This window comes from Tupaia chinensis, unplaced genomic scaffold (assembly GCF_000334495.1).
Source record: "Tupaia chinensis unplaced genomic scaffold, TupChi_1.0 Scaffold138910_1, whole genome shotgun sequence".
Lineage (NCBI taxonomy): Eukaryota > Metazoa > Chordata > Mammalia > Scandentia > Tupaiidae > Tupaia > Tupaia belangeri.
In genome coordinates, this window is record NW_006198801.1 from 2,207,322 (window position 1) to 2,221,354 (window position 14,033).

General features: G+C 44.1%; 1 protein-coding gene across 1 annotated transcript in view; it reads left to right on the top strand.

Moving 5' to 3' along the window:
- Window positions 1-13,830: 13,830 nt before the first annotated feature.
- The window catches only part of LOC102479940 (interferon lambda-4-like), a gene marked incomplete at its 3' end in the record, with an annotated part of 2,397 nt that continues 2,194 nt past the window's right edge, over window positions 13,831-14,033 (top strand). Inside the window, exon 1 of the mRNA XM_027765624.1 lies at window positions 13,831-13,998. Within this exon, the coding sequence (XP_027621425.1) occupies window positions 13,831-13,998 (168 nt within the window). The remainder of the gene's footprint in view (window positions 13,999-14,033) is intronic.

Genomic DNA, 14,033 nt, shown 5'->3' on the forward strand with positions numbered 1-14,033 from the left:
CAGCCCCCCTGCCCTATAACGGAAAAAAAAAAAAAAAAAAAAAGATTTGGGGCATGCCTGCACACATGCCAGGCATGTTTTTCAAACAGCTGGGACTGGGATTCAAACCACTCAGACAGCAATGTGGGGTCTGGTTTCTGTTAACTACTGTGCTATGGGGCTGGCCTTATTTAATTCTTAAGAGATAGTACAGCCCCAGGGAACCAGCAGTTAGCATAATGGCTATGTCGCTGGACTCCCACGTAATCAACCGTGGTTCGCGTCCCGGAACCGGCGGCTTAAAACTCACGCCGGGCGCGTGTGCGTGCATGCCCAAGATCCTGAGAGGAGAATGGAGGAGAAGGAATTGCGGCGTGGCCATCCCCCCTGGGGGGTGATTTCTCGCTTTCTGTCTCTCTGTCTCTCTCTGTCTGTATGGCGAACGCACATGCCCTATAGCAAAAACCTCTCCCAAAAAAAGAAAAAAAAAAAAAAAGAGATAGTACAGCCCCAAAGCAGCCATATTGTGTGGACTGGAATCAGCGGCTCTCAGTGTACTCCTTGGACCAACGGCATTAGAATCCTTTGAGGATTTGCTGGAAGTTCAAATACTCAGCCCCACTCCAGACCTACTGAGTCAGAAACTCAGAGTTTTGGGACCAGCAGTTAGTTAGGCAAAGGTTGTCATGAAAGACGACAACGAAGGGACCAGCACTTAGCTTAATGGCTATGTCGCTGAACTGCCATGTAGCCAACTACAGTTCGAGTCCTGGACCCAGTGGCTTAAACTCACACCGGGCGTGTGTGTGTGCATGCCCAAGATCCTGAGAGGAGAATGGAGGAGAAGGGATTGTGGCGTGGCCATCCCCCCTGGGGAGTGATTTCTCACTTTCTCTCTCTCTCTGTCTGGCGAGCGCACGCGCCCTATAGCAAAAAACTCTAAGAAAAAAAAAAAAGAAACTCAGAGTTTTCACAAGCCTCCTGGTGGCTCTGATGGAAGCTCAAGTTTGAGAACCGCTGACTTTGGTCTAAGGCTCCATTGTCACTGGTTGTTTATTACATCTAGAATTTTCTGGTTTTAATACCTCCATTTGCTCAGGTCCTTTCAAAGTATGTAATTTTTCTGATTACCAAAAACATCCCAATATCAATTAGGAAAAAAAACATATTGGGGGGGTCTCTAGTGGAGCCTCATAAGACAGTGCCTAGAACCCAAATGCACAGAATGCACTCGAATCTTCTCTAACACAAAAACTGGCTGTCATTTCAGGACATTCCAGACAAGGTCTATGTCCATGTTCTCGGTACGCCTGCACAGGGGAGGTGCCTTGTCTCGAAGGTGCCCAGAGTCCCACAGCCGCATTTTGGTCTAGGCCAGAGCTCCTCAATCTTTAAGGTTCTGTGGATCGCCTGGGGAAGGGGTGGGCAGGTCTTGTTAAGCCAGATTCTCTAATAGATCTGGGTTCGGCTTAGGTTCTGCATTGCCTATGGATTCCCAGGTTTTGCTTGGTGCTGTGGATATCGAGCAGAGAGTCTTCGCAGACTGACGACTTCTGTGAGACAGAGAAAGACAGAACGCAGCTGGAATTTGGAATCTGCCACCAGATGGGAGTGGCAAGGCCACGGGAAGCAGGAAAGCAGTTGAGATAAAAAGATAAACTCAGGTGGAATTAAGGAAAGCCACAAAAGGAAGCTGAGTCTGAAATTCCTAAAGGCTAGAATACCTTTGTCCCCAAAACCCTGGTGGGCCGGCAGTGCGAACCCTGAACAAAGACCTGAGAGGAGGCAAGGGTTGGCTGGTAGCAGGACCAAGAGAGTGGAGTCTTGAAATGCCCAGAAGGTGGCGCCATAGCACAGAGATTAAGCATGCTTGAACTGGAGTCCTGGGACCCAGGTTCAAATTCCCACTTTGCCATTGCATGCTGTGTGAGCTCGGACCAGTCACTCAACTTCTCTGAGCTGCCGTTTTCCTTATGTGTGAAGTGGACGTAAACCACACAAAAATCGGTTATACCTTTTTGGAGTTTTGAAGCTAGTGAAGAGGTTTTCCTTTCTTTTTTAAAAAATTGTTTTATTGGTCAGAGACATTCTCACTGTTTCTTTGTCAGGCTTGAGTAATAATTGCAGCAGTTGGATTTGTCTTTTCAAATTATCCTTGATATCAACACTTGGCTGTGTGAGTCCTTGGCGTTTTGTGTTTTTATTCTTTAACGTGGTCTTATTGCATTAATAATAACAAATATCATTAGTTTCTATTGTGCATTTTGTTTTTATTCTTTCCTTTTTAAAAAGAATTAGTTATTTACTTAATTCCATTTGTTATTATTCTTTTTTAAAATTTGACCAGACAGAGACAGAGAGAGAGAAAAAGGGGAAGCAAGAAAGCAAGCTGCCAGGGCCGAGACTCGAACCGTGGTCAGCCATGTGGGAAACCAGTGACTTTTATCCACCACTCCACCTGCTGGCCCCGTTTTTATTTTTCTATCCTGAATGTCCTGAAGTTAGATGAGTTCACCAAACTGTTCTTTTCCTCACATTGGTGATGGGTGTTTATTTAGTTTGCTCATGTTGTCTTTTTTTATTTTTTTAAGAATTATTTTATTTAACTTTCTTCATTATTATTAGTATACCAATTGTTTTCCAGTTTGATCCAAGAGAGAGAGAAAAAATGAGAAAGCAAGTCACCAAGTCCAGGACTTAAACTGCAGTCGGCCATGTGGAAGTCCAGCGCCTTTAACCACCATGCCACCTGCTGGCCCATGTTGAGTCTTTTTTCCCCCACATATATAGTTAAAGCTTTACATTTTCTTTGTAGGATCATTGCATTGTTTACATAAGACCAAACTGTGCTGTGTTGACATTGTTTCAGGAACACCAAATGTGTTCTTCAGGTTTACTGATGTTGATGTTGGTTTGACTATTATTATTTTTTGTTTGTTTGTTTTTAGATTTTTGCCATAGGGTACCTGTGCACACCAGCAAGACAGAGATAGTGAGAGGGAAAGTGAGAAATCGGCCCCCAGGGGGTTGGCCTCACTGCAACATGGTCAGCCATGTGGGAGTCCAGCAACATAATCAGTATACCATTTGCTGGCCCCCCAAAATTATTTATTTAATTTTATTTATTTATTTATTATTATTATTACTATTATCATTTTCTTAATTCACCAGAGAAAGAGAGAGAGGGAAAGTGAGAAAGCAAGCCACCAGGTCCAGGACTCAAACCTCTGTTGGCCATGTGAGAGTCCAGGACCTTAACCACCACTGGCCCCAAACTCAGTGGTTTAAAACAGCTCTGGAGGTCAGAAGCCCACAATGGTGGCCAGGGCCACAGTGCAGCATGTGGGAGCTGTGCAGAGGAAGCCAGATCCCACTTGGCCTACCGGGTTGGAGTTACAGTTCTGGCAGGGTCCTGAGAGGAAGGAGAACTGCAGGGAAGAGGGTTGCCGTATGGCCAGTCCCTTGGGGGGCAGGGGGCATCCTCTGTCTTCCTTTGTGCATGCACACATACCCTCTGACACACACACACAGTAAAGAAGTCCAAAATTGTGTCTCACTGGGCCAGAACCAAGGTATGGGCAGGGCTGCGTTCTCTGGAGGCTCTAGGAGGGAAGTCCTTTCCTTGCCCCTCCTCACTTACAGAGGCCCCTTGCATAACTCGCCTTTTGACCCTTTCTTTCTTTTTCAGTTCTCTCCCTTTGTCCTCCTCTTCTGCCCTTCCCCCCTTTTCTACTTCAAAAGATCCTTGTAATTACTTTGGACCCACCCATATAATCCAGAAAAATTTTCTTCTTATTATTGTTTTAAAGTTTGCTACAGGGTGTGTGTCCTCACCAGAGAAACACAGAGGAGAGCAAGTGAGAAAGCACCCCTGAGGAGCTGGAGGGCTGGAGGAGGGGGGATTGCAGTTCTCCTCATGTTGCAGTTCCCCTTTCTCCAGCTCCCTCTCAGTTCAGGGAAAGTGAGAAAGCGCCTCTCCCATAGGGGATGGTCACAGTCACGCCATACTCCCTTCCCTCCCATCCCTCCTTTCAGGATTTTGGCATTTGGGGCATGCATGCACACATACCTTGCATGTTTTTCAAGCCGCTGGGTCCAGGACTTGAACCACTCAGCCAACCATGTGGGATCCGGTCACCTGAACCACCATGCCACTGGTTGGCCTGATTTGTGTTTTGTTGTTTGTTTTGTTTTTTGTTTATTTGTTTATTTGCCATAGGGCATGTGTGCTCACAGGAGTGAGACAGAGAGAGGGAAAGTAAGAAATCAACCACCCCCTCACAGGAAATGCCATACTGCAATCCCTTCTCCTCCATTCTCTTCTCAGGATTTTGGGTACACACGCACAAGTTTTTAGAGCCACCGGGTTTGGGATTCAAACCATGTCATTGGCAGTGTGGGATCCAGAGCCTTAACCACCATGCCACTTGCTAGCCCCAGTTTGCCTTGTTTTAAGCCATTACAGCCATAGTAACTTGTTACAGCAGTTGTAGGAAATGAGTATAGTGAATTTGCCCTGAAATCTTCCATATTCCCCAGGAGATTTAACTGGGGAGGGGATCCCCTGAGAAACTGGGTGTTGGCTGAAATCTTCCAAGGAATCAAAATAATTTGGGTTGGGGGTGAGGACTTCCAGAAGGCAAGGGCTACATTCAGGTGACTTGGATCAATTCACACAAAAGTAGGAGGAGGAGGAATAAAAAGAATGATAGCAGCAGTAATTAAAGCAATACCGACAGCCACCAGCCTGCAAACACTGACTGTGTGCTGGACTCGCTGCAAAGCGGTCCTCTTTACTCTTCATAGGCACTGACTGGGAGGGTGACTATGAGTCAGGCTGCATTTTGCTGCAGTAACAAATCATCCGTACTATGGTTTGGATAATGGCTTATTCCTCAAAGATTCATGTTCTAGAAGCTTGTTTCTCCTGTAACAGCTTTGGGAGACAGTGATACCTTTGAGAGCTGGGGCTTAATGGGAGGGCACGAAATTGACTGGGGGCACGAAAGAGAAAAACAGAGTAAGTAGGAATTCTGTTTTCTCTCTGCTCCTCTCAGCTCCCGTCGGCCATGTTGTGATGTAGCACCAGAGGCCAGCCAGCCTGAGGTCTGCCCCACACCTTCGGACTTTCCAGCCTCCAAAATTGTGAACCAAATGAATCTTTATTCTTCATAAACCACCCAGACTCGTGTAGCAACACAATAAAGGACTAAGAGAGCCCAAATGTTACACCTGCAAACGTTGCTTTCTCGCTTATACCTTGAGCTCATCGCAGGTTGGTGTGGGCTCTGCTAGTCACACAGCAGCCAGGGCCCAGATCATTGCGTTTCTGGACACAGGAAAAAGCAGGTGAGAAGTGCTCTGGCCCTTAAAGCTTGAGCCCCAAATGACACATGTCATTCCGCTTGCCTTCCTTTTTTTCTTTTGACAAGTGATTTCATAAAGTAGACAAAGCCATTATGAAAATGACATTCCAGTAGGGGGAGACAGCAATAAACAATAGAAATTAAATGACATGATTGAATGCCACATAGCAGTACGTGCTAGGGAGAAAAGTAAAACAAGGATGGATGGAGTGGGCTAGGTGCCACTTTGAACAGTGTGGTCAGGGAAACATTTATGAAGAAACATTGGATCAAAGACTTGAGGAGGGGAAGGAGGGAACCAGGATGACACCAGGGGAGTGCATTCTAGGGAAAGGAAAAGGCAGTTCAAAAAGAATTTTCATGCCCAGTATAGGAAGAGGTAGGAAGAGAGCAAAGGAAAAGGCAATTCAAAGGGATATTTGAAGAACTGCGAGGAATTTGCATGCCCAGTATAGGAAGAGGTAGGAAGAGAGTCAAAGGAGATGAAATCAGACAGGACACAGGGGCCAGTTAAGTGGGGCCTCATGTAAGATTTTTGTCCCTACCTATACAAAGTGAGTGACTCAGTGGGAAAATACAATCCCTATAAGGCACTCCCACATGGGAGGATTCGTTGTTCATATATGGGGACTTTTTTGAGTATGCCAGGCACACATGTGCCCATGATCTGGGGCTGGCTGAGGCTAGGGTGGATTGTGGCACCAAGACCCTACTGGAGGAGACAGAGGTGGCGTGGTAATTGAGGTGCTGGATTCACACATGACCAACCGAGGTTCAAATCCCTGACTTGGTGACTTGCTTTCTCACTTTCTCTGTGTGTGTCTCTCTCTCTGGTGAGTGCACACACCCTATGGTAAACTTAAAAAACTAACAACAACAATAATAAAGAAAATTTAGAGAGATTCTGTTGGGAATGCCATCTCTGTTTCTGTTTATCTTTCTCGTTAATGGAAGAGATAAATAACTAAACTTAAAACTTTTACATATATATTCTAGCTACAAGTCCTTTGTCAAATGTGTCAGATGTGCAAATATTTTCTTCTAGTCTTTGGCTTATCTTTCCATCCTCATAACGGGGTGTTTTCACAAAGCAAACATTTGAATTTAAATGAAGTTTAATTTGTCAATATTTCCTATTATGAATAGTGCTTTTCATGTCAAGTGTAAGAACTCTACCTAGCCCTAGGTCCCAAATATTTTCTTACACACACACACACATACACACACATATAATTATATATATATGTGTATATATATAAAATATATATGTAAAATATATATACATATATATACTATATATATACTATATATCTATAGCTATATCTATCTATCTATCTATATATCCTGCTGATTCCCCAAAAGGTGTTTTTTTTTTGCTATAGGGCATGCGTGCTCACTGAAGAGACAGAAAGAGAGAGACACAGAGAGCAAGAAATCACCCCCCCGGGGGAATGACCATGCTGCAATCCCTTATCTTTCATTCTCTTCTCCGGATTTTGTGTTCACGTATGCATGCACCTAGCATGAGTTTCAAGCCACCAGGTCTGGGACTTGAACTGTGGTCAGCCATGTGGGAGTCCAACAACTTAACCATTACGCCATTGACCTGCCCCCATCTCCTATATTTTTTTCTAAATGTTTATAGTTTTACAATTAACTTTGCAATTTTAAGTTAATATGAGGTTTATGTTGCAGTTCACTTTTCTGTCTATTGTAATAACACCATTCATTGAAATACAAAAAGGATGGTAAGAGACTACCAACAAATTCAATAACTTAGAAGAAATGGACAAATTCCCACGCATGTGCAACTTACCAAGTCTGTTCAGGACAACCCCATACATTGAAAGCTATAAAACATCAGTGAAAGAAATTTTAAAGGACATACATAAATGGGAAGATATCCCATGTTCATGGATCAGGAGAATTAATATTAGGTTGCCTAGAAAGTCATGATACATTTTTGCATAGAAAAACAGAAAAATACATCATGACTTTCCCAACAACCTAATATTATTAAAATATTCACACTACCAGAACCAGCAGTTAGCATAGTGGCTATGTCGCTGGACTCCCATGTAGTTGACCGCAGTTCAATTCCAGGACCCAGCAGCTTAAACTCATGCCAGGCGCATGTGCGTGCGTGCCCAAGATCCCAAGAGGAGAATGAAAGAGAAGAGATTGCAGTGTGGCCATCCCCCCTGGGGAGTGATTTCTTGCTTTCTGTCTCTCTGTCTCTCTCTGTCTTTCTGGCGAGCACACACACCCTGTAACAAAAACCTCTCAAAAAAAAAAAAAATTCACACTACCCAAAGCTATCTACAGATTCAATTCAATCCATATCAAAATTCCAATGCCATTTTTTAAAAGAATTATTTATTTCATTTCATTCATTCATTCATCCATTTATTTTAATTTGACAAGAGAGAGACAGAGAGAGAAAGTGAGAAAGCAAGCCACCAGGTCCAGGACTTGAACTGTGGTTATCATGTGGGAGTATCCAGTGCCTTAACCATCACGTCACCTGCCGGGCCCCCAATGCTATTTTTATATAAATAGAAAAACAATACTAAACATAGGGAATCACAAAAAATTCTAGATAGCCAAGGCAATCCATGAGCAAAAAGAACAAAGCTAGGGGTATCACATTATCTGACTTCAAACTATACTATACAGCTTTAGTAATTAAAACGGCATGGTACTGGGAGGCATGCGTCAGCCAATGGAGCAGAGTAAAGAGACCCCAAATAATCCATCCATGTTTAGTTGATTAATTTTTCACAAAGATGCCAAGAATAAACAATAGGAAAGCAAAAGTCTCTTCAATAAATGGTAATGGGAAAACTGGATATCCATATACAAGAGTGAAACTGGACCTTTATCTCACACCATATAAAAAAGTCAACTCAAAAGATGAAAGACTTAGAAGAAAACACATATAGGGGAAACACTATATGACATTGGTCTGGGCAATGAGTCTTTGGATTTGACCCCAAAAGCTCAGGAGACAGAGGCAAAAATAGACAGATGAGATTGCTGCAAACTAAAAATCTTCTGTACAGCAAAGGAAACACTTAACAGAGTAAAGAGACAACATGTGGATTGGAAAAAAATATTTGCAAATCATACATCTGATAAAAGGCTAATAACCAAAATATCTAAGGAAATCAAGCAACTCAATAGAAAACAAATAACCTGATTAATGACAAAGGACCTGAATAACATTTCTCAAAAGAAGACATACCAGTGGGTAACAAGCTTATGAAAAAATGTTCACTATCACCAATCATTAGGGAAATGCACATTGAAACCACAAGAAGAAATCGCCTCGGGGTCAGCAGATTGCGTAATGGTTGTGTCACTGGACTCCCACATGGCCCACTGCAGTTTGTGTCCTGGAACTGGTGGCTTGAATCTCTTGCTGGGTGCATGTGTGTGCCTAAAATCCCAAGAAGAGAATAGAAGAGGAGGGATTGTAGTGTGGCCAAGGCCCCTGGGAAGTGACTTCTCACTTTCTCTTCTCTGTCTCTGTCTCTCCAGCGAGCACACACATCCTTATAGCAAAAATTTCTCCTTAAAAGAGAGGAAAAAAAAGACAAAAGATAGCAAATATTGGTGAAGATGTAGAGAGAAGGAAACCATTGTACCCTGTTGGTGGAAATGTAAATTAGTATAGTAACTGTGAAAAACAACGGAAACGTCTCAAAATACTAAAAATAGAATTACCGTATGATCTAGCAATCCCACTTTATCTATTTTTTTCTTTCTTTTTATTTATTTATTTATTTATTTATTTATTTTTGGAGAGGTTTTTGCTATATGGCGCATGTGCTCGCCAGACAGAGAAAGCGAGAAATCACCCCCCAGGGGGATGGCCACACCGCAATCCCTTCTCCTCCATTCTCCTCTCGGGATCTTGGGCACGCACGCACACAGGCCCGGCATGAGTTTTAAACCACCAGGTCCGGGATGCGAACCGCAGTTGACTACATGGGAGTCCAGCGACATAGCCATTACGCTAACTGCTGGTCCCCCAATCCCACTTTATCTAAAGATTTGAATCAGTTTGTCAAAGAAATGCCTGCACTCCTATATCCCTTGCAGCATTATTCACAATTGCTGAGTTATGGGTAATGATTCAACTTCAGCGTCAATCCACAAATAAATGGATAAAAGAAATGTGGAATAGGTACATAATGAAATACTAATCAGCCTTACAAAAGAAGGCCATTCTGTCATTTGCAGCAACATGGATATAACTGGAGAACATTGTGTTAAATGAAATAAGTCAGGCGTGGAAAGACAAATACTACATATCCTCACTTATCTGTGGAATCTAAAATAATGGAACTGATAGAAGACAGGAGAAGGGTAGTTACAGAGGTTGAAGAACGGGGTGGGGGGAGCAGAATGGGGAGACGATGGTCAAAAAGTGACATCTCAGATGAGAGGAATGCATTTTTTATTTGTGTTCTTCTTTTCTTTTTCTTTTTTTTTTTTGAGATCTATTGCACAGCATAGTGCATATAGTTCACATGCAGTGTGTAGTACGTTTCAAGATTGCTAAGAGAGGACATTTAAAATGTACTTTGAATTATCATTTCAAAAATGGTAATTACTTGAGGTGAAGGAGATCTAAATTAGCTTGATTTAATTATTCCACATTGTATTCGTAAATCACGCCATCACTTTGTACCCCATAAATAGGAGTATGTATAATCTGAAGTTGTCAATTTCAATACAATTTAAAATTAGAATTTTATGCCTTTAGAGCTACCTATGCGCCCTTCCTGGTCCCATTTACCTGGTGCCCCAGATAACCATTATCCTGAGGTCTTATTTTGTTTATCTTCCCATTGCTTTTCTCTTTGATTTAACCACAGATGAGTGGGTAGTTTGTTTTTTAATCTTACCAAAAATGGTGTCTTATTATATGAAATGTTCTGTAACGTGGTGTTTGAACTTGACATTATGTTCCTATGTCTGTTGGAATTAGATGCTGAGATGGAGTTGGGAGTGCAAGAGGTTTATTGCTAGGTAATGCCTAGGAGAGAAACAAGAGGGAGGATGCAGTGCTAGCCTATGGCCTAGTGATTAAGGGAGCTAGATCCCACATGGCTAGCCACACGGTTCAAATCCCACTCTGATAGCTTGAAAAACACTTCCGGTGATGTGCATGCATGCCCTAAATCCCAACAGAGTCAAGAAACGGAGGAAAAGGAATTACAGTTGCCCACAGGTGCTTTCTCACTTTCCCCCTCTCAGTCTCTCTCTTTATGATGAGCACACATACCTTCTAGTAATAAAAAAAAGGGGGGGATGCAAATTCTGGCAGGGAAAGTCTAAAACTGTGATGCCTTTCTTCCTTCCTTCCTTCCTTCCTTCCTTCCTTCCTTCCTTTCTTTCTTTCTTTCTTCCTTTCTTCCTTTCTTCCTTTCTTTCTTTTTTTCTAGGTTTTTGCCATAGGGCATGTATACTTGTATGTGTGAGAGAAAGAGAGAACGAGAAATCATCCCCCAAAGTGATGGTGATGCCGCAATCCCTTCTCCTCCATTCGTCTCTTGGGACTCTGGGCAGGCACGTACGCCTGGTATGATCTTCAAGCCACTGGGCCCAGGACTCAAACCAGAGTCGACCATGTGGGAGGCCAGCACCTTAATCATGCCACCTGCCAGTCCTGTGATGCTTTTCTGATAAAATTTAGGCCAAAACAATAGGGAACTCCAGAGCAAAGATCGTTTTTCAGAGAAGCCTCCCATTGGGTAGACTGAGTAAGCTTGGTACTCAGACTCAGTAACTACATCTTCTCTGGTCTTGGCTCCAAAGCTAAGATCTTGAAGACATCGTGGCTGGAAGCAAACTGCACTGCTTGCAGCTGAATAACAAGTTCTTTTTAAAGGGGGATTCAAGAGATATTCCTTCACCATGGCCACAGCTCTAAGATCTATGTATGCTGAAATGTGTAACAGTTCATTCATTTTCCTACTGCCAAGTATTCCATACTCCAACTCCATTCACCCATCTGCGAAGTATTCCACACTCCAGTTCCATCATCCATCTGTGAAGTATTCCACCTTCTAGTTCCATTCATTCATCTGCTGGTGGTTATTGGAGTTGCTGTTAATTTTTGCTGTCACGAACAATGTTGTGAAGAATATTCTTTTTTTTTCTTTTTTCTTTTTTTTGGAGAGGTTTTCACTATAGGGCGCGTGCGCTTGCCAGACAGAGAGAGACAGAGAGACAGAAAGTGAGAAATCACCCCCCAGAGAGGATGGCCACGCTGCAATCCCTTCTCTTCCATTCTCCTCCCGGGATCTTGGGCACACATGCACACGCGCCCGGCATGCGTTTAAGCCACCAGGTCTGGGACTCGGACCGCGGTCAACTACATGGGAGTCCAGCGACATAGCCATTACACTAACTGCTGGTCTCCGTGAAGAATATTCTTATATGTGTCTCCAATGTATGTGTGCAATAGTTTATCCTGACATATCTTAGGTGTAGAATTTCTGGTTCATAGAACCTACACATATTCAACTTGACCAGGTAATGTCAAAATGTTTTCTCTTCAGACTTATTTTAACTTTTAAAAATTAACACTTTTTTTTTTATTGCCAGAGGGCCTGTGTGTTTGCCAGAAAGAGAGAGAGAGAGAGAGCAAACGAGCACCCCCAGTGGGGCAGGAGCACACCACAAGCTTTTTTCTTCCAGTCTTCCTTCTCTTCAGGAGGGCATGCACACACATGCATGTGTGTTTCTCAAGCCTCTGGGAACAGGATTTGAACTGCAGTCAGCCACATGGGATCCAGCCCCCTTCAGATAGCACTTAATCTCTGCACTGCAAGACTACAAAGTGCTTTCTATTAATTCTTTACCACGTCCTTTAGCACTTTCTCTCTCTCTTTTTTAAAAAATAATGAATGAATGAATTAATTTTAAGTTGACCAAATAGAGAGAGAGGGAAACTGAGAGAGCAAGCCACCAAGTGGGGAACTCAGACCACAGTTAGGCATGTGGGAGTCCGGCACCTGAACCACCACGCCACCTCCCAGCCCCCCACATCCTTTCTCTTTATACTATATTATTCTTTTCACTTAAGCTACTGTGAGTGAGTTTCTGTGGCTGGCAAGCAAATGAATTCTAACCTACAGGAGCACTTCAAAAAGTTCATGGAAAATGGCGTTATAGTACAAATTAATTTTGCTGCAAAAGATTTTGAAATCTGTATCTATTTTTTTTTTCTGTGAAATTTTGGCTCATATCCCAGGGTGCATGCACTCACTGGAGACACAGAGAGAGGAGAGAAATCACCCCTCAGGGTGATGGCCACACCACAATCCCTTCTCCATTCTCCTCTTGGGATTTTGGGCACACATGCCATACTCATGCCTGGCATGAATTTCAAGTCGCTGGGTCAGGGATTCAAACCACGGTAGACCATGTGGGAGTCTGGTGCCTTAACCACTATACCACCTGCCGCCTCCTTTCTATATTACTTCATAATAATATTTCCCTTTGGTTTCCACCATAGAAAGCCTGCACTCAGTGGACAGAGACAGAGAAATGAAAACTGAGAAGTCACCCCCAGGGAGGAAGGCCACTTTGTAGTACGTCCTCTTCTATTCTCCTCCCAGGACTTCGTGCCATTTCGAAAAACTAGATCAGATTATGTGGAGTCAGCCAGGTGGCATAGGGTTAAGGCATCTGGATCCCACAGTCGACTGTGTGGCTCAAGTCTGGGACCTGGCACATGCCCCAAATCTTAAGAGCTTAGGAAGGGATTGTGGTGTGGCCATCCCGGGAGGGGGATGTGTGCTTTCTCATTTTTTCTCTCTCTCTGACAAGTGCACAAGCCCTATAGAAAACTTGTAAAAATTAGATTATATGTGTGTTCATTACTTAAAACCAGGCCTGCTGTACATGAAATTGTACAAAGCAAGGTCTTACACAATAGATGTAAGATACCCAGGGAGAGACAAAGAGAGAAAGAGAGAGAGAGAGGAGATGCAGGGACAGAGACTGATTTAGCCGCTTGAGGGTTAGGGACGAGTCATTCCTGGCGCAGGACCAGAGCAGGGTAAAGTCCTCACACCCCAGGGATCCCATGCGGCCTGGGGCCAGCGCTGACATTTGGAAAGTTTACCCAAGTCAGAGAGCCTGGTTGCCAATCGTTTCTCAGATGGGCACATAAAAGCCACCATGGATGGTCCAGGCACTACAGCTCAAGGGGACGCCACCCTGGACACAACTCAGAGGACACAGAGAGGCAGGCCCTGCTGCAGCACTCAGGGACACCAAGGTGAGGACCTAGGGGACAGGAGCTGAGGGAGGAAGGAGCACCAATCCTGGGTCTCTCTCTATCCATGGGTGCGACTGTCGCCAAGCTCTGGGCATCTTCTCTTTGCGACTTTAAGAGGCCTGGGCAGGAGCCATGAGACCCTCCATGTGGCATGCCTGACGTCCCAGGGTTCCTGCAGGGACAGAGATGGGACCCAGTGGCCGAGTCGCGCTGGCCGCGGGGCTGTGGCTCCTGTACACGCTGGGCGAGGCGGAGGACCCCGGCGTGCCCGCGCCCCGGCGCTGCCTGCTCTCCCACTACCGCTCGCTGGACCCCAGGGCGCTGGCGGCCGCCAAGGCGCTGAAGGACCGCTACGTGAGTCACCGCCCAGACCGCTTGCGGGCCCCGAG